This window comes from Lolium perenne, chromosome 1 (assembly GCF_019359855.2).
Source record: "Lolium perenne isolate Kyuss_39 chromosome 1, Kyuss_2.0, whole genome shotgun sequence".
NCBI classification, from domain to species: domain Eukaryota; kingdom Viridiplantae; phylum Streptophyta; class Magnoliopsida; order Poales; family Poaceae; genus Lolium; species Lolium perenne.
This window is the reverse complement of record NC_067244.2, coordinates 132,159,094-132,182,830: the sequence shown is the minus strand read 5'-3', so window position 1 is coordinate 132,182,830 and position 23,737 is coordinate 132,159,094. Positions and strand designations below refer to the sequence as shown.

General features: G+C 45.0%; 3 protein-coding genes and 1 long non-coding RNA gene across 5 annotated transcripts; 2 read left to right on the top strand and 2 right to left on the bottom strand.

Annotated features, from left to right (window-relative positions):
• Nucleotides 1–262: 262 nt before the first annotated feature.
• Nucleotides 263–1,408, top strand: LOC127302588 (uncharacterized). Of its 2 annotated transcripts, XR_007852952.2 has the most exons (5): nt 263–406; nt 519–565; nt 637–714; nt 924–1,023; nt 1,193–1,408. It is a non-coding gene; the product is annotated as an uncharacterized lncRNA (long non-coding RNA). The 2 variants fall into 2 exon arrangements; XR_007852951.2 differs by having other exon boundaries at nt 519–714.
• Nucleotides 1,409–9,311: 7,903 nt separating this feature from the next.
• LOC127293925 (uncharacterized) lies at nt 9,312–11,008 on the top strand. Its single transcript, XM_051323662.2, has 3 exons — nt 9,312–9,827; nt 10,178–10,239; nt 10,336–11,008. Exons 1-3 carry the CDS (start codon nt 9,734–9,736, stop codon nt 10,534–10,536), a joined length of 357 nt encoding a protein of 118 aa, XP_051179622.1. The 5' UTR covers nt 9,312–9,733; the 3' UTR covers nt 10,537–11,008.
• Nucleotides 11,009–13,542: 2,534 nt separating this feature from the next.
• LOC127302574 (epoxide hydrolase 1) lies at nt 13,543–15,743 on the bottom strand. The gene is made up of 5 exons (XM_051333063.2): nt 15,565–15,743; nt 15,241–15,458; nt 14,474–14,635; nt 14,151–14,386; nt 13,543–14,035 (listed from the first exon to the last, which is right to left on the bottom strand). Exons 1-5 carry the CDS (start codon nt 15,647–15,649, stop codon nt 13,783–13,785), a joined length of 954 nt encoding a protein of 317 aa, XP_051189023.1. The 5' UTR covers nt 15,650–15,743; the 3' UTR covers nt 13,543–13,782.
• Nucleotides 15,744–20,872: 5,129 nt separating this feature from the next.
• LOC127302584 (epoxide hydrolase 2-like) lies at nt 20,873–22,781 on the bottom strand. Its single transcript, XM_051333076.1, has 5 exons — nt 22,630–22,781; nt 22,322–22,539; nt 21,693–21,854; nt 21,368–21,603; nt 20,873–21,250 (listed from the first exon to the last, which is right to left on the bottom strand). Exons 1-5 carry the CDS (start codon nt 22,712–22,714, stop codon nt 20,998–21,000), a joined length of 954 nt encoding a protein of 317 aa, XP_051189036.1. The 5' UTR covers nt 22,715–22,781; the 3' UTR covers nt 20,873–20,997.
• Nucleotides 22,782–23,737: the final 956 nt, after the last annotated feature.

The window sequence follows — 23,737 nt, the reverse complement described above, 5'->3', positions numbered from 1 at the left end:
AGAATGTGGGTTGTAAGTTTTGTAAATGATAGACTTGGACTAGATGAATCTAAAAGTTATGGAGTATGCACATGACTTGGGTTTATCTGTTGGTTATGTACCGTTAAAGTATGTTATATCAAGTCTACATTTCTTCTTCTTTTCTGTCAGTGTTTTATCTGTCAGCTTTATTACCAGATTTCATGAACTGAACAAGTAGAATCTTTGATGGGATTATATGCATCTAAACAAGTTGAATCATGGACTTTAATGAACAAGCACAGTCCCCGTCTATCATCTTTACGTTTTCTATTTCTTCCCTTGATTTTTGGCAGGAAGAAAACAACAAAAGAGAAAAAGTAGAGGAAAGACGACAGAGATTCTAGGAGGGAAATAGATAAACCTGGCTAAGTTGGGTGTTCTCTAGGTTAGAATCTGCATCAACATCCTTTTCCTCCACCGAGATCCTCTCGTGGAGGATTTTCCCTCTCTTTTTCTCCTTGTTTCTGTTCTTGGCTAAGTTGGATTCTTTTCTACAGTTACGTGAGCTGCACACAAGTTTACATCATTTTATCAGGCTGATAAGGTTCACATAGCTCAAGCTTCTTAATTGAAATTGTAGTAAGTGAAAGAAATACAAACTGAGAGGCTTTACAGAGTTCTGCTATCAGGATCAAACAAAAAGCAAGGGAACGAGGGACAAAGGCTTTTCAGAGTTCTGCTCAAGCTTCTAAGGTACTGCAATGGAGAATTGGCGACTACCATGTACCATTGCATCATAAGTTATAACAGAAAAGTATCAAATGTTTATTTAAAGATGACCCTGACTGAGTTATTGCCTTTCTGTTCAATTCCTGAGAACTTTGCCTTTGTTTCACTTATTTTTCTAATCCATAAAGAATTTTTAAGATTGTACTTCTCTAATGATCCTCTGTTCATTGCAGGAGTTGTCCCAAATTTAAGAGGCATTCTGAAGACTTGAAGGTGAACAGCGCTTTACGTGGTAGGATGGTTGCTACAAATATCCGTTGTGCCGAGAAAACAGTATGTACTTTATGCTCCTTCATCTATGAAATAGGTCACTCTCTGCCTACTTAGAGCTTTAGTATTCTTATTAGGCTTGTCAGTCAATAAAAGAGAACATGAGAAACCAGAAGCTCATAATTGACGGACTGTATTTTTTTTATCTTCAATGCCTGCTTCTCAACATCAGCAATGGCCTTTCCTGACAGCTCGCCATCAACTACAAATAAATGAAGGCAAAGAAGTGCAACACACCAGGTATTTAAGATAATTTTTGAAAGGTCACAGTGAAATAAATTCAGAATTGTTGGAGGCAGTTTATGAATACATTTCTCCATGTTATCCGCGAGTTCAATCAGGCTATTTTAATTTGTGTCTGTCTCTTCTAGATGAAATGGAAATCTGGTTAATTAACTCATATATGTTGCTATCTGTAAATATATCTCCTCTCTATGAAATATCTATAAACCTTTCAATTTGAGTACCAAAAAATCTATTATGGCAGTATCATCTAATTTACCAATGAGTTGGTTAATAGTAGAATTTGACTGTCAGCATTTACTAAGAATTGTTGATAATCTAGAAGCTATATACTACAATCAAGTTCGCTAAGCCAGAACACAACCGGCAGTGCTTTAGTGTACACATGTATGGGAAATTGTAAAACAAATCCATTAGCAACACACTGGATTGGTGCCCATGAGAGTACACACCTTGTAATTATTATTTCTTATCGTTGTGCTTGAAACGTTTTTTAAGCACCCAAGTGATATATGCCTTATACCCTATAGTGATCGGTGGGTAGCTTTGATTGGTTCGTAACTTATTATCTGTGAAAACACGAGAGAGTATATATCTCCTAAGTAGCCTAATGGGTACAGGAGAACCAGTTTGCCACATCAAATTCGCTTGTGAACTTGTTTGCTGCTCCAACTACTGGAAGGGTGCTCCGCCTTATTTCTTGCCGTAACATATGACAGACTTTCTTCAATGGCCGAGAGGGGAATGCAAATGTGAAGATCCGTCTTGACAGGATGTTGGCCAGCCCAGCCATGGATGATCTATACAGTGGGTCAGTAGTGAGGCATTCTCCTTCTCCAAAATCTGACCATTGTGTGTTGATCACAAAGTTTCGTACGCTCTTGGATAGTGAAAGTGAAAGTGAAAGAGGGCCTAGGCTTTTTATGTATGAAGACGCTTGGCGTAGGGAGGAAAGCTACGAAAAAGCTGTTATTGACAGTTGGCAGAACGGATCTGGTGCAAGAGGCCTTGCATGTCTGCAGGAGGCGTTAAGCCAGATGCAAGTTGGTCTTTCGACCTAGAGTTCAAAGAAGTTTGGTGATATAGGAAGAAGGATAAAAAAAGTGTCGAAAGGCATTTGAAAAAGAGCGTGCAGATTCTTTGTACAGTGGGACTTCGGTGAGAGAAAAGGATTTGGCACCACAGCTCTCTGAACTCCTTCGGAAGGGGGAGATCATGGCTAAGCAGCGTTCGAGAGTAGACTGGCTGAAGGAGGGGGACCGGAATACATCATTTTTTCATGCAAGATCTTTAGTTAGGAGAAGTCAAAATCGAATCAGGGTGCTTACTGATGAGAATGGTGTAGTGCTGGAAGAGAAAGAGCATAGATCTGCAGGCTATTCTGAATTCGGTCCCAGTTAAAGTAACTAATATGATGAACAACAGATTATGCAGGCCTTTTGAGGAAAAGGAGGTGGAGAAAGCCTTGTTCGATATGAAGCCATCAAAAGCCCCTGGGGTGGATGGATTCATAGCCGGTTTCTTTCAGAAACACTGGCAGCTGGTTAAGGATGATGTTGTCTAGTGCTGTATTGGCATTTCTACAAGGAGGTCATATGCCTGAAATTCTCAATACAACCATTATCGCTCTGATTCCAAAAGTGAAGAATCCTCAGAACATTACCCAGTATAGGCCGATATCTTTATGCAATGTGCCATATAAAATATGTTCAAAGGTTATAGCTAATCGTCTTCAGGAGATTCTGGATGAGATTATCTCGCAGAGTGCGTTTGTTCCCAGGAGACTAATCACAGACAATGTTTTGACTGCCTATGAGTGCATCCACTCAATGAGGAAGAAGAAAGGGCGCCAAGGTTGGTGTGCGGTGAAGCTTGATATGATTAAAGCCTATGATAGAGTGGAGTGGGCCTATCTACAAGGAATTTTGCAAAAATTGGGCTTTGATGAACAATGGGTTTCTCTTGTTATGAGATGTGTGGGTACATTCAATTTCCAGATCAAAGTTAATGGAGAATTGCTGCAGAGTTTTAAGCCCTCCCGGGGATTGCGGCAAGGTGATCCAATATCACCATATTTATTTCTTTTGTGTGGTGAGGGTTTATCATCTTTACTGAAGTTTTTTTTTCGCGAAAACGCGCAAGAATTGCGTTTCGATGCATTGATAGATAGAAAGAAAGGTTATATGTACATGTCCATGAGAGGACGAACACCCCGCATTACAACTCGACCCAAGAGAGGAGACCTAGTCTAGGGGAGGAGCTGGCGGACACCCCGGCTCCCGCGCTCGCCCACTGTTGCGCTTCGGTCTTGATGTCGCCGAGCAGGGAAGGCAGTGAAGGCTGTGCGTTGTCAAAGATCGCAGCATTCCGGTGCTTCCAGATCCACCACGCCGTGAGCATGATTATCGACGATGTACCTTTGCGCAACTGGCGAGGGACGGTACGCACCACCTGCGACCACCACACTACGAAGTCCCCTTCCGGAGAAGGAGGTCCAGAGGTGGATCGGATCCACGAGAGGACCTGGAACCAGACCGTCCTGGAGAATGAGCACCCAGTGAGAAGGTGCGTCATAGTCTCCTCGGATTGGTCACACAGCGGGCATTTGGGCGCATGTGGCAGACCACGATGCGCCAGCCTCTCACCCGTCCAGTGTCAAGGCAGGCCAACCATATGAAGAATTTCACCCTAGGGGGCGCCCAGGATCTCCAGTTCAGCTCCCACGATGGTGAGGTGATCCCCCCTGGAAGAGGGCCTCATAGCAAGAATGGGAGGTGTACTGGCCATCCGTCGTCCAAACCCAAGTCATCGTGTCCTGCTCCTCCGAGAGCTGGACATCCCTCAGCCTGCTCCATAATTGCACATATTGCCATAGTGCCAGGGCACTGGGTGCTCCAGCTATGTCGGGATCCAGGTGCAGTCTACCAGACGCACCGTACGCACCTTCCTGCGCCGTTTAGGGACCAGCGCATACACCTCCGGCGCCATCTCCTTGATGGAACTGCCGCCCAACCATCGGTCCTCCCAGAAGAGAGCGGACTCTCCATTGCCAACCCTCATCGAGGTGGAGGCCACAAAGATGTCCAACTCCGCCTTCGAGAACTGCATGTCCAGCCCACGCCACGGACGCAGGGGGTCAGTGCGCATCCTCCACAGCCAACGCACCCGTAGGCTTATGGCCGTACGTGCCAGGTCTGGGATCCCCAGTCCGCCTAGATGCAGCGGTCGACATACCCTTGCCCAGTTCACGTGACAGTGACCTCCATTGGCCGCTGCCCGGCCTACCCAGAGGAACCCTCGCAGGATCTTGTTAATCTGCTTGAGAGTCTTTTTGTTCAGGGCCAGAAACGTTAGCTGGTGCAGCGGGATTGCCGCCAGCACGGCTCGGATCAGCGCCAAACGTCCGGCCTGCGGCATCATGGACGCCCGCCACGTCGGCAGCTTGTGAGCTAGCCTGTCCACAAGCGGCTGGAAGGTCTCGGCCGACAGACGCCTTGTAGACAGGGGAATACCCAAGTACTTCACCGGGAAAGGCGCTAGCTGGCACTCCATGTGCACCGCCGCAGCCCCAGCCTCCTCCTCCGAACACGTAATCGGAGACACCGAGCATCTTTACTGAAGTTTTATGATGGAGGATGGATAGATAGAGGGATTCGGGTGTGCCCTAGTGCTCCATGGATCTCTCATTTGCTCTTTGCTGATGATTGCCTTGTCTTCCTGAGGGCTGATCAGTATTGTCTTGTTTTTGCCTTAATGCCGGTTCTGTTCCCAGTGCAGTTGAAGGGATGATAAAGCGGAGGCGTCGTATTTATACATGTATTATTTTTGTAAGGCAGATAGATCTAACAGTTTCTTGAAAGATAGACGAAGTACATAATCGTCCTTTTATAATTCCTGATTTAACTTCCTCTTCTCTTCCAGTGGTGCCCAAACAATAGGCTTATTTTTCCTAAAAAGAATACTCATATAATAACTATACTAAACCTTAACAACTTTCTTTTATCTCAGATTTTTGGATTTTTTTTGGGCTATGTCATTAGCTGACACGTGTTATAGTGTGCATCACTCCGGCTCCGTGTGTAATTCTGGGGGTACCTTGCTCTTTCTTCTATTTTGGTTCCCTATGGTTTTCTATGTGGTGTGTACTTCTGGGTGCGTGTAGTCTTTTCATCTGCTGTACCACTGTTGCGTCATGGGCCCCTAGTACTTCGCAGGCGATGGTTACACCGCTTTGACTCAATTTTAGTCTGTTTGTCGGGGACGCGTGTCCTTCCAGAATAGAACTCCTCCACGTCTTCTCTCCTCATCTCATATCGCTCAACGTCCGGCGGCAAGAACATAAATTCTTGTGAAGAGGCAGCGCCGGCCGTGCGTCGTTGTCTCCACTCCGTTCGTCGCCTCCTTGGTTCCTTGGCGGTCGGCGCGGTTACTTCTTCACCGCGAGCGGCAGCTGCAGTGGCTGCTGGCGTGCCCGTGCTCCACGGCAAGCGGCGGCGGAGGATGGCACAAGGTCATGCCCAGCGCCGCACCTCCTCCTCTTCTATTTCCATGCCGCCGCGGTCCTCAGCCGCGACCCTACGCGCCCGCTCCAGAAATTCTAGCCCCGGCCACACGGAGGTGCCTCAGATCCCCTCCCCATAGGCCGGCTTCTGTTCTTCCTCTAAAACCGATGGATTTATCTTCTCCCCGTCACCCAGCTCCATGGGGCGACCGCTCGCGGGCGGCGCGGCGACGTGCGGGTGGAAGGGCTGTGGGCGGCGCGGCGACGCCGGGCGGGCGACGCGCGGGCAGGCGGGCGACGGCGCGGCCACGCGCGGCCAGTGGCGGTGGGCCGCGAGCGGCCATGGGCTGCGGGCGGCTTTAGGCGACGCGCGGTGGGGAGGAGGGCGCCAGAGTCCAACTCGCCCTCTTGAGGAAGCGCAGCCATGGGCGCCCTCTTCTCCCTCCCTCTCTGCTCCCTCCCTGTCCGCTCTGGTGCGGGCGGCGCATTCTTCTCTACCTCCCGAGTTAGCTGGTGGCGTAGGGGACGAGTTCGGCGTCCTACTCTCCTTCCCAAGGCAGCTAGCATCAGGGAGGAGGGCACCGGCGTCCAACTCGCCCTCCCGAGGAAGCGCAGCCATGGGAGGATTCCACGGCTGGTGCTCTCTTCGGGATGCCTCTACCGCCCGGTACATCATCGTCCCCATGGTGATGCCCCCGCCTCCCCCCATTAGTACTGGTTGTGTCTTCTATTTTTTTTTTTACATATGTGTGCTGCTGCTGTCCGCAACAATCAGAACTTTATTTAGTTTCCTTTGTAAGCAGTAACCTATTGCAGCTGATTCAATTGTACGGATTGACAATTGACGGTAGATGTCTTTGAAGGAAAATGATAATATTCGTCTCTTCAATCAACTGCAATCAAACTGAACAGTACTTTCTAAAATAATCGATGTTCTCCTCTCCTCTGATGTATATGCAGATGGTAATAAACTGCCTGATAGGCTGATATTGCAGGGAGATCCTGAATCTTCTACCAATTCAATGTATACTCTACCTGATGTCATTGGAACCTCTCGGTACCTTCTAATTATCTCCTGTTCAGTGATATTTCTGATGAGAAGCTAATTAGCCTATAAATTATTTTAGAGGTCCGTAGAACAAAAATCCTAGAGAAGGTCATTGTGCTAAGTCTAAGCAGTTCTTTCATCAAATAGCACAGCCATTCATTTTGCTCATCATGTGGTGGATCCTTTCAATTTTCCACAGGTGTTTGACTCTTTTACATCTTTTTCGAATATGGTTATTCTATTATGCAGTCAGATCAGGTTGGCGTTACCAGAGATAAAATTTGTACACTTGGTTAAAGCAAGCTATTTGGCTATTGGTCTTTTAACTGTGATTCAAGGATTCATGTACATCTCAAGATAAAATATGAAGCTATAACTCTTATGCATGCTCAGATTTGGTGTAAGTGTTTACGTAAGTCACTATCTTCTTTTACCATGTGACAATATTTTGTACATCGAGTGTCAATGCTAAGGGAAATACACTTATGTTTATTTAACCCGGTTAATTATAAAAAAAAGTTGTTTCTTCGATGTAAATGTAGGACCGAGAACACTCATTTTTTTTCAATCAGGTTGCGCAACTGAGGACCTTAGAAATTTATTAGGTGGCTTTCCTTTGAGGAGTATCTGTTTGTTTTATTACATCTGCACCAATTTGTTGGTCTGATGGTTAGCTTAAACTAACTAAAAGAGTTAGGAGTAATTTAGTTGGCAGGGAAAATATTAAGTTTTCTATTATGTTGAAAAGATTGCAAACATGCTGTTCTACGTATTGATCTGTGGTTCTTGATTTCCCACTAAGAACAGGCTTTCATTTTTTATTACGTATTGGAAAACATACCAAGAAGTTCCTTCTAGGATATTTCCTCCCAAACATAAACCAATCAGTACCTAAGGTTTCACACAGAGCTAAACCTAGCAGTAGCTAAGGTTTCACATAGAGCTAAACTTAGTACTACCTAAGATTTCCCATAGAGCTAAGGAATTACGAAACCCAACAAAAAACACAATCAAAAGAACTCTCTTTTTTGTTCTGTTGTTACCATTTTTGAAGCTTGGAGCCAGTATTTATGATTTATGGGTCTGTAATATTTTCCTGAAGTTCAGCTATTTGGTTCAAAATAACCGATTCACATGCAGAATCTGATTTAAAGAGTAGAATCTTGCAACTTCTTTTAAGTAATGCTATGTATGAATGTCAGGTTCAACTTCTCAACGAGTTAACATCTTGGAAGAAAATTATGAAGAATCAAAAAAGAGCTAGCGCATGTACATGTGATTCTTTAAATTGATTCCTTTGAGCTGTTAGCTGCTTGATCATGTCGTCGTGATTTTTCCTCAGGTTTCAGCAGCTCAGTCATCTTTTGACAAAGAGATCACACAAGGAAAAGAGAAGCAAACTCACCACAATTCCAGTAAACATGCAGAATTGAAGGATGAGATAAAGAGAAGAAAAAACCTGTTGGTTTCTCTTCCTCACTCCATACAACGGGTGGACCTGCGGCCATGGAGTCTGGATGTCGCTGCGGCTCCATTGACCTTGTGGTCGACTTCGCCGAACAGCCACAGTACAAACAGGGTCGCGGCTACCGTCCCCAAGATTGTGCATCCTGCCCCAGTTCCGGTTCCCCAGGATGGCGCATCCAGCTCCAGTTCCGGAGCTTCACTGCTGCCGGCAGGTGTGCGTCTCCCTTCTAAGAAAAGATATGCATATATTGCAGGAGGTTGAGTACATGTTATTTGTTCAGTTAGCTCTGAGAGAAAACTGAGAGAAGGCTTTTTTTGCAAGTTGTTCATCTTCTTATTTGGTAAATAGTTCTTCAGTTGTGTAAACGTTCCTCAGTTCCGGTTCCAAGAAAAGGAGAAGGTATGTATACAATTTCTATGATGTTCTCTTACTCATTACATGTACCATTCCTTTTTTCTCTTTCAATCAGCTACTATATTTTCCAGATCCTTTCATTTAGGTTAGAAAATAATAATGTAGTGCGAGATTCAGACTATTGAGTAAGCAGTAGTAAGTTGAGTAGATATGGCATCCGGCACTGGTGGTGGTAGCATAGAAGAGCGAGCGACGCGGCTCCTTTTTTCTAGCTTTCTCATTGTCTAAAAAATAGGTTTGGGTTTTTTTTGGATATAGAGAAAATACCACAGTTTTAGGAATACTGCAGTATTAATAATGTAGTTTTAGTTGACAGGCAAAAATTTCACAATATTTCATGCTTCAGTTTTTTTTTAACTGTAGTATTCTCAGAATGCATTAAAAATGCAGAGCTGCCAAACGGGGCCTAAGTTTGTAGACAGACTGGTTTGCTTCTCTTGATTTTGAAATTTGTACAATCAGTTTTTAAAGTTTGTAGGTAGACCTGGTTTGCTTATCTTCCTTCTGAAATCTGTGAAATCAGATCTGAGTCAATCCAATGTGTTGCAATCAGATAATGTCATAGTAATGCGCCTGGTGCAATAGTTTAAATTCTTTGTAGACTCATTTACGTTTTACTTACGACCAATAGTAATATTCCGGTGTAGATTTTCCTGCCAGAAAAATTCTTTCCCTATAAAGGGTTAGAAAAACAGTTTCCTTTGCCACACACAAGAATCATTTCCTGAAACTGAATGTATTAAAATGCTTCCCAGAATTACTGTTGTTAATTGGACTATATATTTGAATAACTTCTACTCAGATGATTTTCATTTTCAGTACCAGCAGAGCACTTCCCCGTAAGTTCAGAGTTCCTCCATGTTTTTGTTTCGTTCGTCGCCAACAGGTAGCCACATGTTGTGTTTTTCTCAAGTTCGTGTTGAACTATTTACTTTTCTCGCTGTCTGTACAAATATCAGACTGAAGATTTGTAGAATTCCAATAGATCAACGTTATCAGATGTTGCAAACTGATCTTATGTTTTTCTTTTTCTTTTTGAATGGTCAGTTTTCAATTCCATGTCTTGCAATCCGTAAGAGGATTTAGACTTACCAGAACTGCAAGAACTGCAACAGCGAGCGTAAATGCCAAAGGTGGCCTGATTGCTTTAACTACATCCTCTAGAACAATAGGGGAAAATGTCGAATGTATGAATACCCATGTTATGACATGGCGAGCTTTCACATTGCAAAAGCCTTGATGTTTAGGGAAACAGTAATGGATTAGTTGATATTCTGTCGTCTATGGGACTACAAACTGTCAATTTGAGCTTACTACTTGATTATTTTGATTCTGTGTGGGAGAAACAAAAACAATCTTTTTTGCAGATTAGTATTATTTTTCCTGGCCTGCTAGCCTCCTTCATTGTAACTTGATTTCGATGTGATAATTTCGGGGAAAAAAACTGTTGGTCATATGTTGTTCCTTTCGTGCGCTTCTGCAGGTTTTTGGCGCTTGGCGGCGGTGAGGCGTGCCCCCTTCTGGTTCGTCGTTTCCGGCGTCGAGGTATGCGTGTTTCTCTGCTTCTCTGTCTGCTTGATTCTATTTTCTTTTATTTCTGGACTGATTTGGTGTGGATTTTTTACTTCGCCTTTGTGGCAGAAGGACGGGATGTCAATGATGGGAGATGAGATTGACTACATGGAGGAGCCACTGCAGCGGAAGATGCAGGAGCAGCCACACGATGCTGACACGGCGGTGGCGTTGTTGAGCCTCTTCCTGGAATCAAACCTGAATGAGATGAAGCTAGGAGAGGGCGACCCAGGTGGAGATGTACTGTGCCGCCAAATCATACATTTTTGAGGTTTCTATGGGGATCCTTCAGGTGTTCCTCAACTTTCGTCTTTAGATGATGAATGTGATTCTTCTGCTGGTTGGCTTGAGCACAAGGGCCATTCGAGATCACAGGGAGGAAGCCCTGTTGGCCTCGCTAACGGCCGGCCCATGTATTCGTGCTCTATGCAACATTGGGCTATTCTACATGTGGATTTGGTGTGTTTTGTTGAACTTGATGTCTAAATTTGAGTGTTTCTATGTGGCCTGTACGAGGTTGGTTTTCTGATTTCAGAACTGGAGAATGTTGGTATACATGCAAGTATGGCTTCTTCCATTCCGGCAGTTGGATCTGGGTAGCCACGTGGTCAGCTGGCCATCATCAACAAAAGGCGAGACAAGATTGTTGTTGTTTTGTGCTGCTTGAGCTCTCCGACGTGTCTGCCAAATTGTTGACCTCAGCGGTGGTATTGCATCTTTGGCCATTGCGATTAAATACCTACACGCTCTATATGTCACGGGCGCGGCTTTTATTTCATCAGTTCAATATCTCTAGCAGTATGACATAGATGGAGTTTCAGGATTGTGGCAATTTAGTGCTCCTGTAACTCAAGTTAATACCTCAAAAAAAACTCTATCAAGTTATCCAAGAAGTAGAATTTTCTTCTAAATTCAGTAGCAACTTCTGGTATTCAGGTAAGATTGGACTGGAGTCTAAGGTCTCACATCAGGTGTGCAATAAAATATTCATTCCAGACCAGGATGTCACCACTGATGAAGAACCATAGTCTTGGACAGGAGAAGAAACAGATTACCCTTGGGTAGAAGATGATGCAACAACGCCTCCGTGTCTCAAAGGAAGAGCTGATACTGGGCGAGGACAACAATGCCGGCTGCTGATACCTCAAAGACAAAAGAACACACGCAGCACCTATTTTACCATGCTATCCACTAATTAATTAACAATGTATATTAGTACCACTAGCTAATCGACAAACTATGTACTGGAGTACTATGTATTAAGCAACAATGCAAGATATTACCAGTAAGTAATCTTCCTGTTATGTGATGTAATCCTATCAACTATGCAATCATGTAGGAAGATGTATCAGTATAAGTGACTATAGTTAAGTAACAATGTATATTAGTACCACTAGCTAATCAGCAAGCTCTATGTACTAGAGTACTATGTATTAAGCAACAATGTAAGTTGGTACCAGTAACTAATTTTCCGGTTAGTTGATGTAATCCTGGAGGAAGATATATCAGTATAAGGGATTAATTGGTGTTTCTCAAAAAAAAAAAAAGTGATTAATTGGTGTGCGCCTCCCCAATACCATCACTTCTTAATACTGTTATGCATACAATGCAACCATTGTCATTGGCTCAAGGGTTTAGCTGACAATTCTAAGTAGAAGAATTTTCCGGTTTGTTGATGCAATTCTGTAGGAAGATATATCAGAATTTGTGTTTCTTTTCATCGAATAGAAGAATTTTTCAATAATGCCCTTGATTTTCATTCTAAGTATACCTACTATCGTTGCAATCTTTTTAGTACCTTCATGGGCACCACCTCTTGGACAGCTTACGCCCTAACCTTAAAAATACCAACTCGCTGCGACTTACAAAATAACGGGTTCTTACTAAACAACAAAATTAACTAGATAATTACCATGATCCGGCGCGGCGTGCCGCCGTGCCCTTCTTTGCTAGTAAGTTTAATAGCCGTGCTCTCAAGGGAAATGCACATTTGAGCCCATGTGCACATGCTGTTGCTACCGGAAAAAATATTTTATGTGTCAAATAATTCCGAACAAAAATTTGGCTCGCACATATCGACATTCTATGTACGCACGCCAAGTTTCGTGGATAATCAATTTATTTTGTGTCTTGTGTAAAAAAGATAAAATAAAGTCTCACTAAGAGCCTTTTCTTATCACTAAATTTTTTCTTATTATATATGACACCAAAGATATCAGTTTTTCGTGAAACGACTTTACGAGGACATAGAATATTAATATGTACTCGACGCATTTTTTGCCGGATCTTTTTGATATTTTGAAATAGGTTTGAAATGCATTTAAAAAATCAGGAGTATATGCACCTGGGTTCAAACCTGCTCTCAAGGACTACTTATGTTTGGTCTCTGTTGGTTGTCCAGGTAATCTTCTCCTTTTGTTTTCACTTCTTCCATCTGTTACTTGCACGGTTGCACCGGTGTATATGATGGAATGCATCAAATGTTTTTAAGCTACTTACTCTGTTCTGAAAATGAGGGAATGTGACTAACCTACTAGATTCCTAGCCAACTAAACAAACTTGTAAAAGATCATGTGTTCATACATGAGTAAACCATATTTGCTAAAAAAAATACAAGTATGGTTACAAAAAAAATGAACTTGTATTTGCAAATAAATTCAATCTTGCTTTCGGCATTTGCGTCAGTGGTTACAATACTTGACCTTTATTCAGCATTCACAAAAATTAGATACAACTAACAGAGGACATACCGTGTGCCTCTGTGGTTTAAAGCCAATAAGTTTCAATCATATACAACGTATAAAACTTATGGTTTAAATAATATCTTGTTTTTGTATTTGCGCCGGGACACAACGGGTCATCTAGTAGCAGCAATGAACATTGTTACTCTCATGTAAAGCTTCTTGTACTATTTTCATTACATGTATGGCTTGTCGTAAATAAGCAATATAATGAACATTAACTGAAAAAAATACTGTTAACTATTCTAACACTGAAAAGATTATACCGTTTTGCTATGCTGCAATGCCCTTGCAACATTAAGCATCAATATACTGCAGCCGTGCCTTGCGTGCACAAGAACGCCAAGGAGGTGTAGGAGGCTCTAAAACAATCTGACGTTCTGAATGATCGCATAACACTGAATCTACTCTGAGACTCTCTTCTCTTCATGGTTGGCTGTAAAAAAAGAGTCTCTTTAGTCCCCAACTCTATGGATTTTACTTTTTGGCTCAACACCCTGCTCTCGACGTTTGCTCGGGACGGGAGGCTATGAAATAGTTGAAAGCAGATGCAACATTAAAGAAAGTAAATCCAGTATATTGGTACAATATAGTTCATACATAGTTGACTATCATACTCGAAGAAATACCAGACATTACATATCCTTCACTGAAAAAGCATTAGCAGCATCACATATACTTCACTGAAATCATATATAATAATTTCATAACATCACAGACTGTATATGATGCTTCTGAGTCTGAGATCAAGTTCAAGTGAAGCATAGAGCATCTGTCAAGCCACAGGATGGTCCTTCAGGAAGCCGAGGAGGAGCTCATTGACCATGTCGGGGAACTGCTCCTGAACGAAATGGCTTCCTTCAGGGATGTATGTGACCTTCAGGTCTGGCGCAAACTTCGCCATGACGCCATCTTTCAAGACAGCCTCGATCCCCGGAAACTTGAAGACGTAATCTTTCTCCCCCATGACAACAAACACTGGGACTTGGAACTTGGGATCTTCAATTGGCTGGCTCTTATGGAGTGCCCTATCAAATGGTACATCATACATCTCTTTCTGTCAAGATATTGATAAATGGGCCTAACAACAGTAACTATCAAGTTGCCACTATCACATGACCTGATTAACCAAGTTATGTTTACCTGTATGGCATCTCCATTGGGTACCGGAAACCGGATTTCTCGTACAGGGATGCGTAGACGGCAAGATCCTCCTCGGTGAACCACTCTGGAAGGGGAGTCGACAGGTCCGCAAGATCCATGATCTCTTGATCCTCGTTCGCTATTGGGATCTCGCTTCTAGAGAAGAGAACATAGATGGTGCGCACAACTTGCTTGACGTCGTACCTGCCGAAATCCGCCTCTGCTCTTCCTGGTTCCTACAACACACAAGCTTTCTGTATCTCATCATGGAAAAAAAATTCTCTGCTCATCTTTACCATGGGATTTTCAGGTTAGGGAAAAACCCGCCAACGCCGAATGTAGAAGCCTTCTGGCAAGGTGGTGAAGGAGGAAGCACCATGAAGAAAAGGGATTCCCAAGCACACAACGCCACATGTGCGGTTGGGGTTACGAAGAGCGAAGTCATAAGCTGGCATGGCTCCAAAATCCTTCGCCACAAGAAAAACCTGAAGTTCAGCGAAAAGGGAAGTTGTCAGAAGAGAAAATTTGATTTCCCGGTGCAATTTCTGAAGCATGGAAGATCTTATTTCTTGGAACACTTTTATGACAAAAATACAGCAGCTTCATAGTTAGACCAGAATTCTGGAAATATAGCAATTTGGTGGCCTGTCAACAAGTGAAGGATCAGAGTACATTGCATAATCCTCTTGAGCTTTTTCTCGCAAAAGCTTGCAAAACATCCTATGATGGTGGGAAGAATTTTCGTATTGCTGTTGTAGACTATCAAAGGGTTAACACTTTGAATCAATTCATCTCAAAATACTTCAAATATGCAGTTATGTTTTTTTTTTTTAATTCAGAAAAGAAGAGAGGGGCAGTCCTGGGCCTGCGTCCAGCAATTTACGCAGATTGGTTACTCCAGTGTCCAGTTCAGTCATTTGTTGGAATTGGAGCTGAGGGGATCAAAGGAATCCACAGATTGATTGATTTCAGGAGACCAACACCAACCAAGATTTTTTTATCCCCAACTAAGAACCGACCCCTGGGTCAGGAGAAACTAATTATTTCCCCAAGATTGTCGGGGAGAATCAAGGGCTGGATATGCTAATACCTTGGGGACGGAGAGCGCATCCATGATGGCGAGGAGATCCTCCTGCAGGTCTTGGTAGGACGCCGCCTCCGGCTCCGGCGGCTGGTCGGATAGGCCGTACCCTCGCCAGTCCGGCGCGACGGCGCGGTACCCGGCGGCGGCCACGGCCAGCATCTGGTGACGCCACGAGTACCATATCTCCGGAAAGCCGTGCAGGAACAGCACCGTCCCGAGCTCACCTGGAAGCAAGAAGCAACGGTCACCACTCACCGCCGATGTCCGTGTGAGTTCTTGGTGGCAGAGGACTGCTTGGTGGAGGAAGGAACGGAGGGGTAGGCTGAGTACCTGTGCCTGCTTGGGCTACGTGGAGGTTGAGGCCTCTGATGGCGAGGTGGCTGTGCTCGATCTGCGGCTGCTCCACCGTAGCCATGGCTCCTCTGCGCCTCTCTCCCGCTACTTCTTCACTTGATGCGGAACACACAGAGCCAAACCTCCTGCAACCAGATTTGTGTGTACTGCGTACCCACTCTATAGTACTACAGTAGCTTCCAAAGCGGGTACTGAGTAGTGACGAGCGAACAGCTCTGCCCATTTGCTCCGTGGTGCCACGCGTGTCCCCTACCCAGCAACGCTAGATTTTCTTTGTGAAGAGCCTTCTTCGGTACACCCCTCAAAAAGTTAGAAAATGCTATTTTCGTCTGTTACTGTATTATTATCATTATACATATAACTATATAAGGTTACAAGGATCGGAAATTCAATTCGGATTTTGCTAGAAAGTAGAAACATAGAGTTTTGGGCACTGTTCACCTTCTCTAATTTTTAATGTAGATGGATGTTCGGGTACCATAGATGTGCGTTTGTTGTCTTTTTCTAATACTCCCTCCGTTCATAAATAGATGTCAAAGATTTATTTAAATTCGGATGTATCTATATACTAAATCGTGTCTAGATACATTTAAATTTATATAAATTTTTAGCATCTATTTATGGATAGAGGTAGTACATACTAATCCCATGAAAATCGGCTCGCTATGGGATGTGCCGGTTGCATTAGCTAGTTTGAGATTCAATTATATGTTTGCATTCACTTGGAGGGATACAAATAGTGGCAGTACAAGTCGTGAGGCTAGAAGTGCCACACAAGAGGGTGCGAGGAGCTATGACTACGGAACTGCCTAAAGACAATGCATAGGGCGCGTTTGGTAGGCTGCATCCCCCTTGGTTCATCTGGTCAGCAATTTTCGGTCCGTTTGGTTGTCTGGACTGAGCCGCGTTGTTGCAGGAACCACTTCTCAAAGCAGTGTCGGGACAGGCCCTCGAGGAACGACCGGTTCGGCAGTTTCCAACGGTGCATGCAAATCTCCACGTCCGCTGATGCAAAGTGGAATCTTCGGCGCATGGGCGGAGACGAGAATGGAGATGGTGGGAACTGCGGCGCGCATCGGCGAAAAGCGAAAAGGGGGCGGGAACGATTCCGTCACCTCCCGCCGCTCGCCATGGCCTATTTCTACCCCCTCCTCCACTGTCCCTCCAAATTTTGAGCTCCTCCTCCCGTCGGCAACCAGGTAAGAGGCGCACGCATCTTCGGTCGGCAACGGTTGCAGCGGCGGCGGCAAGTACATCTGGGTTACTTCTTGGTCCAACGCATCTTCACCTCCGGCCATGACTGTAAGCCATCCCTTATCCCTGTACCGCGGTGATGTTTAGATCTAGGTTAGGAGTAGTCAGATCTTTCCTAGGGTTTGGTCTTGTAGCAGGGGTTAGTTCGGATTGTAGTGAGATATCATGATCTAGCTAGGATTCGACATTTCCATATGCTACTGCCATGATCTTGCCTAGGGTTTGTTCTTGTAGCAGGGGTTAGTCCAAAATGTGCTCACCTGCCATGATCTTGCAAGGGTTTGTGCTATTCACCGTTGCAATGAACTGCTTGTCTGATTTAGGATGATTGTTGGTATGGTTTGTGCTATTCACAGTTGTCTGATTTAGGTTGTACTACGATGTCTGTATGACTCTTTCTGCGATGACTTTAGCTAGGCGCTTGTCTGTGTTGGGGACTCTCAGATCCCTTCGCAAGTTCCGGATTCGCAGCCCACGTGTGAGTCCAAGGTCACCCCTCTGCCTGTGTCTGACCTGGTGGCTCACGTAGCAGCAGAGGTGGCGGCTAGGCTGGCCACCTCTAAGAAGAACAAGAACCGCAGGGAAGTGGAGAGGGCCTTGAAGACCGGGCAGGAAAGGAATGCCACCATGAAATGGCTTCCATTCATGTCCAGCTTCATGTTGGAGAAGATATGCGGCTTGATCTAGAGCGGAGTGAGAACTGACAAAGGCTTCAAGGAAGTCCATCTCAATACTGTGGCAAAGGGCCTAGCTGACCACTGTGGTGTGACCGTCTGCTCCACTCAGGTGTACAACCACCTAAGGTAGTGGAGGCAGAGGTGGCTCACCATTATCAGGATCCGCGATCTAAGCGGTGCTCAGTGGTGCGAGGGAACCAAATGCATTGTACTTGAGGGTGAGCACTACTGCGGGCACGTCGCGGTGAGCACCTAATTAACTCGGTCGTCCTCACTAACTTTCTTCATCAGCCACGAGCAGAACTAACATGATTGTCCCTTCGTATCGTAGGATCACCCAAAGGATGCGGAGTTCCTAAATGTGCCCATCGCCAACTACAACGAGATGCATACCATCTTCTCCTTCGGCCTCGCCACCGGCAAGTACGCCATGGGATCCAGTGAGCCCCTGGGCTCGGCTGCACCATCTCCTGCACCTGAGGATCTTGACACCCAGGAGTCCGACACGGTCAACCTCGATGCTGACAAGCCCGGCGACACACCTGAGAAGCCGACCACCGGCAAGAGGAAGAGAGGTGCCTTCGCGGACGACGAGCTAGTGGCCTTCGCCTTCACCAACATGATTGTTGATGTGAAGGAGGTCGCACAGGCCATCAGGGCGAACAAGCCCACTGACATGCACCCTGACATGTACAATGCGTTCATGGACATGCTTGGCTTCACCGAGGATGATCTAATGGTCGCCCTCAGCCACCTCGTCGACCACAAGGCCCAGGGATCCAGCTTTGTCGGCATGCTCGAGCCACACCGCGTCCTCTGGCTGAGGAACTACCTTGGCAAGTACCACGACAAGGTGTAGTGGTGCCCTTGAGGGGGTGGTTCAGGGATGCATGCATGGAGATGGTGATGATGATGATGATGTATATTCTGGCAGTAACTAGGATGAAAAACATTTGATGCCCCCCTTTTGTAAGTATGATGAGGTGGTATATACTAACCCATCAGGTGATGGTGAACTTTGCGGTGTTAGGATGAGACACCCACTTTTGTTGTGGTGGTAGGACGACACCACGGTAGTGTAGGATAAACTTCTGATTGACTTTTGGAATGATATGCATGCCCCTGTTACTTTCAGTTTTGCTGTCAACACTTGTCTTGTTCTATTGCTCATTTCTGAATTGCTTCATTGTTGTGATCACTAACTTCTTCTTTTGCCATGCTAGTGGTATGTGGTGTTTCGCGGGCGGGTTCGAGGAATCTACAGCTCATGGAGAGTCTGTCAAGATCAGGTCAATGGCTACTCCAACAACACCTACCGAGGATATGCAACATTGGAGGAGGCACAACAAGAGTACCTCAGCTTCCTGGAAGAGGAGCTGCACGAAGATCATGCCATCGATGAGGCAGTGCCATTAGCACAGCTAACGCCGGAGGAAGTACATGCTCTACAAGGAGCACCGCCGGAGGTACGTCCCAGCTGGGTGAAAGATTACATCATCGCCTTCCTCACCGTGGTGATCGTGAGGATCTTGTTCTTCTGAGTGTTCTCTGATCGTATGTAAGATGCCATGACATGGTAATCTCACCCTATTTGAATTGTGGTAAGGATATGGACTTGTGATTCGAGCAACCAAACAACAGATTCATGTTTTCCTGCGTGCAAGATGGGCTGGAAACATGCAACCAAACGATGGGTCCTGGGTTCCTTCTCCGGCGCGTAAAAGGCCGCACAGGCTACCAAACGACCTGCCAAAAGTGGCCCATGACCCGTTCTCGATGCGCAATGCCTCCCATCTCGCTGGCGCAGTCATGCAGGAATTCGACCCAGGCAACCAAACGCGCCCATAGTGGTTACTAACATGATAGAACACTTATTCAACAGTACTTTTTTTTCTTTGTATATGCAAGCTCCAAACCTGGTCAATAGCGTCTATTTTCCCATAGTGGAACGGTCAAGGCGGTATGGTCCAATATCTGGAGAGCTCCACAACTACACCACTCCGATTTGCAAGGCGAAGAAAAATATGAACTAACTGCTTTCCTCCTCCCAGTAGTCACAACCCGCATCCTCCTAGGGGATGGTGCCCTCCTCTTCCTCACGCCTCCTCTCCCTCCCGAGGCGGTTGGCAGACGGAGGAGAAAGTTGGCACCATCCTCTTCTTCCCAAGGAGGGAGGACAGCTCCACCACCATGAAAAAGAGCTTCTCCATCAGCTCCCCTAACTAGCCTCTGCCTTCGCCGGCCTCCGCCGGCCTCCCCTGCCCCTAAGCCACCGCCTATCCCAAGCTCTCCATGCCGGAGATCTTCCTTGTTATATGTATAAGCTACAAGCTTTTGTTCGCCTCTATGCACGGGTGAACAATGCACGCACATGAACATTATCCTAAGCTCCCCTTTTTCTACATATTTTTACAGAATTTTTCTAATAAGTTTTTCAGCGATTTGCTAATAAACTTTTATAGTAATTTATTAGTTGAGATCATTAGTTTTGGCAAGTTTTTGACGCATGAACAATATCTTGGGTCCATGTTTGTTTTACATTTCTTTGACAAAAATTTTCTAATAATTTATTCAGCGATATGCTAATAATTTTGACAGTAATTATTTGTTGAGATTCTCAGTTTTGGCAAGTTTTTTGACAGTAATTCATCAGTGAAAATATTCATCCTCGGCAAAATTTGACAGTAGTTTTCCGAGGGTGGTTAAGTATATACTTTTTGTCGAAAATAATTTATCGGTATAAATCTTTTCAGCTTTGACAGTCCACATATCAACAATGTCCTCAGCCCGCGTTTTTCTTACATTTCTTTGACAGATTTTTCTCTAATAATTTATTCAGCGATTTGTTAGTACTTCTGAGAGTAATTTGTTGGTTGAGATCCTCAGTTTTCTCAAGTTTTTCGACGGTAATTCGTCAATTAAAAGTTTCAACCTTGGCAATAATATGACAGTAGTTTTTAGAGGATGGTTAACTTTATATTTTTTCTCGAAAATAATTTATCCTTACAAATCTTCAGCTTCACCATTAGTTTCGGCTTCATCAGTAGTATACCAACATTAACTATGAACAATGTTGTGGGCCTGATTTTTTTTTTCATTTTACATATTTTTTCTAAATAATTTCTCCAACTATTTTCTTAATAATTTCCGATAATATCAGTTGAGATCCTCAGCTTTGGCAAGGTTTTCAACATTGAAAATCTTCAACCTCCGCAGTAATTTGAGAGGGCTCTAAAACAATCTGACGTTTTGAATGATCGCATAACAACGTCCAGTATAATGAAGATACATATAGCACATAGTTGACTAGCATACTCGAAGCATTACGAGACATCACATATTCACACGTATCCTTCACTGGAAAAGCATTAGCAGCCATCACATATCCTTCGGTGAAAGCTCATATAATAATTTCATAACATCACGGACTGTATATGATGCTTCTGAGATCAACTTCAAGTGAAGCACAGATCATCTGTCAAGCCACAGGATGGTCCTTCAGGAAGCTAAGGAGGAGCTCATTGACCATGTCGGGGAACTGCTCCTGCACGAAATGGCTTCCGTCAGGGATGTATGTGACCTTCAGGTCTGGCGCGAACTTTGCCATGACGCCATCTTTCAAGACGGCCTCGATCCCAGGAAACTTCAAGACATAATCTTTCTCCCCCATGGCGACAAACACCGGGACTTGGAACTTGGGATCCTCGATTCGTTGCCTCTTATGGAGAGACCTGTCAAATGGTACATCGTACATCTCTTTTCTGTTACAAATATTGATAAACAGGCCTAACAACAGTAATTATCAAGTTGACATTGTCACATGCCCTGATCAACCAAGTTATGTTTACCTATATGGCATCTCCATTGGGTACCTGAAACCGGATTTCTCGTACAGGGACGCGTAGACACCAAGATCCTCCTCGGTGAACCACTCTGGAAGAGGAGTCGACAGGTCCGCGAGATCCATGATTTCTTGATCCTCGTTTGCTACCGGGATCTCGCTTCTAGAGAAGAGAATGTAGATGGTGCGCACGACTCGCTTGACGCCATACCGGCTAAAATCCGCCTCCGCTCTTCCTGGTTCCTACAATGCAAAAAACTTTCTGCATTACATCGATCATGGAAGAATTCCTTGCTTATCTTAACCGTGGAGTTTTCAGGTTAGGTAAAAACCTGCCAACGAAGAACGTAGAAGCCTTGTGGCAAGGTGGCGAAAGAGGTGCCACCATGAACAAAAGGGACACCCAAACACATAACGCCAAATGTGCGGTCGGGGTGATGAAGAGCAAAGTCATAAGCAGGCTTGGCTCCAAAATCCTTTGCCACAAGGAAAGCCTGACGTGAAACAAAATGGAAGTTGTCAGAAGAGATCGGATTTGCTGGTGCCAATTCTGAAGCATGGCGTTGGAACACTTCTTTTTAGCCTTTTAATTTTCTCTTATGTAAGGTGTTTATGTCTAGATAATGATCGACGTCGACCAAAAGGGTTAATTTGATTCCTCGTGATGCCTGTATTCTGTCAAGTGCAAGCATGTTTTAACAAGATCAACTTGATACTGCAGTTAAAAAATAAGCGAACATTTCACGGCTAAAGTGATGTGCATATTAAAATTTAAAAGTGTGATAAAACACTTCCAAACAACGTACATACACAGAGTTGAGTTACAGAGATATTTGACCTGTTCCAAAAGAAAAGTACACTAGCTTCACGGTTAGACTGGACTTCTGGAAATACCGAAATAGAGAAACTAATTATTTCCCCAAGATTGTCGGGGAGAATCGAGGGCTGGATATGCTAATACCTTGGGGACGGAGAGCGCATCCATGATGGCGAGGAGATCATCCTGCAGGTCTTCGTAGGACGCCGCCTCCGGCTCCGGTGGCTGGTCGGATAGCCCGTACCCTCGCCAGTCCGGCGCGACGGCGCGGTACCCGGCGGCGGCCACGGCCAGCATCTGGTGACGCCAGGAGTACCATATCTCCGGGAAGCCGTGCAGGAACAGCACCGTCCCGAGCTCACCTGAAAGCAACCGTCAGTCGGTCACGGCCGATGTCCGTGCGTGTGGGTTCTTGTTCGAGGAAGGAAGGAATGGAGGGGCAGGCTGACTACCTGTGCCTGCTTGGGCTACGTGGAGGTTGAGGCCTCTGATGACGAGGTGGCTGTGCTCGATCTGCGGCTGCTCCGCCGTAGCCATGGCAGTCTGTTGTGCGTACTGTACAAGCTTGCACAGGGTGGATCAAGATCAGGATAGTGACGAGCTAAAGGCCAATCTCCAACCGTTCGTTTGCGTGCGGACACGCGGGACAGTGGCTGGGCCTCCGTCCGATATTTTGGGTCCCCGTGCAACCAATACAGCGGCCACCCATTTAGCCAACTCGGTTAATATATAGTCTATTTTTTTTGGAAATAGGCTATTTGATCACACATATTTATAAATAAAAAATATAGAGTAGTATCAAATAAAATGTAGCATGACAAGGAAACGAAATATGTCATAGTTTGAACAAGGAACAAATATAAAAATTATAAATTGAGATTGTCAACTCAATTTCTGCGGTCTAGGATCTTCTTCTGCCTCTCTCGAACCAAGCTCTCTTCACCTCGTTCATGGCGGTCAAGTTGGCGGTCACGATCATGTGGCCCTCGGCTTGGCGTTTCACCTCAACTTCTCTCTCCTCCAGCTCCACATCTTTGGCCCTTGCCGCTGCAATAAGCTCCAATTTTTTCTCTTTGACCTTCACTTCCCTAGCCCTTATCTTGGCATTGGCCTCTTCAATCTCAAGCTTCCTCTTTTGGACATCTTAGTAGTTCTTCATGTTCTGTTCCTTCTCCCTGCGCCTTTTCTCATCCCTCTTATCCGTGGACACCTCTTTTTCAGCATACAATTCCTTCAAGGTGCCGATCAAATGCATGGCCGAAGCATCACGCTTCATGTCGGCCTTGGTTTCCTTGTAGCCTCGTGGACGGCTTGCACGAGAAGAGGAGCTACCACAAGGCTGGCCACCATCAAGGTCAATCGTGGCATATTTGGCAGTCTTACTGCCAATCAAGCTCGCCATGTACGACTCTTACCCTTAGTTGAACTTGGGGGTGCCCCGGAGTTCCTTCCAACAATGAGAGAAGGCAAAGGTCCTTCCTTCATTCAGCGTTTTGAAGTAATCCAAAGCTTGCCACATCAAAAGCAAAGCGAGACAACAATGACAAATGTATGTGAAAA

Coding starts and splice junctions, on each gene's coding strand:
- LOC127293925 (XM_051323662.2), top strand. CDS start 9,734: ATGGTCAGTTTTCAATTCCATGTCTTGCAATCCGTAAGAGGATTTAGA. Junction 9,828..10,177: donor AGCGAGCGTAAATGCCAAAG/GTGGCCTGATTG, acceptor GCGCTTCTGCAG/GTTTTTGGCGCTTGGCGGCG. Junction 10,240..10,335: donor TCGTCGTTTCCGGCGTCGAG/GTATGCGTGTTT, acceptor CCTTTGTGGCAG/AAGGACGGGATGTCAATGAT.
- LOC127302574 (XM_051333063.2), bottom strand. CDS start 15,649: ATGGCTACGGTGGAGCAGCCGCAGATCGAGCACAGCCACCTCGCCATC. Junction 15,459..15,564: donor CGTAGCCCAAGCAGGCACAG/GTACTCAGCCTA, acceptor TCTTGCTTCCAG/GTGAGCTCGGGACGGTGCTG. Junction 14,036..14,150: donor CCAATGGAGATGCCATACAG/GTAAACATAACT, acceptor ACCATTTGATAG/GGCACTCCATAAGAGCCAGC.
- LOC127302584 (XM_051333076.1), bottom strand. CDS start 22,714: ATGGCTACGGCGGAGCAGCCGCAGATCGAGCACAGCCACCTCGTCATC. Junction 21,855..22,321: donor ATGCGCTCTCCGTCCCCAAG/GTATTAGCATAT, acceptor GTTTCACGTCAG/GCTTTCCTTGTGGCAAAGGA. Junction 21,251..21,367: donor CCAATGGAGATGCCATATAG/GTAAACATAACT, acceptor ACCATTTGACAG/GTCTCTCCATAAGAGGCAAC.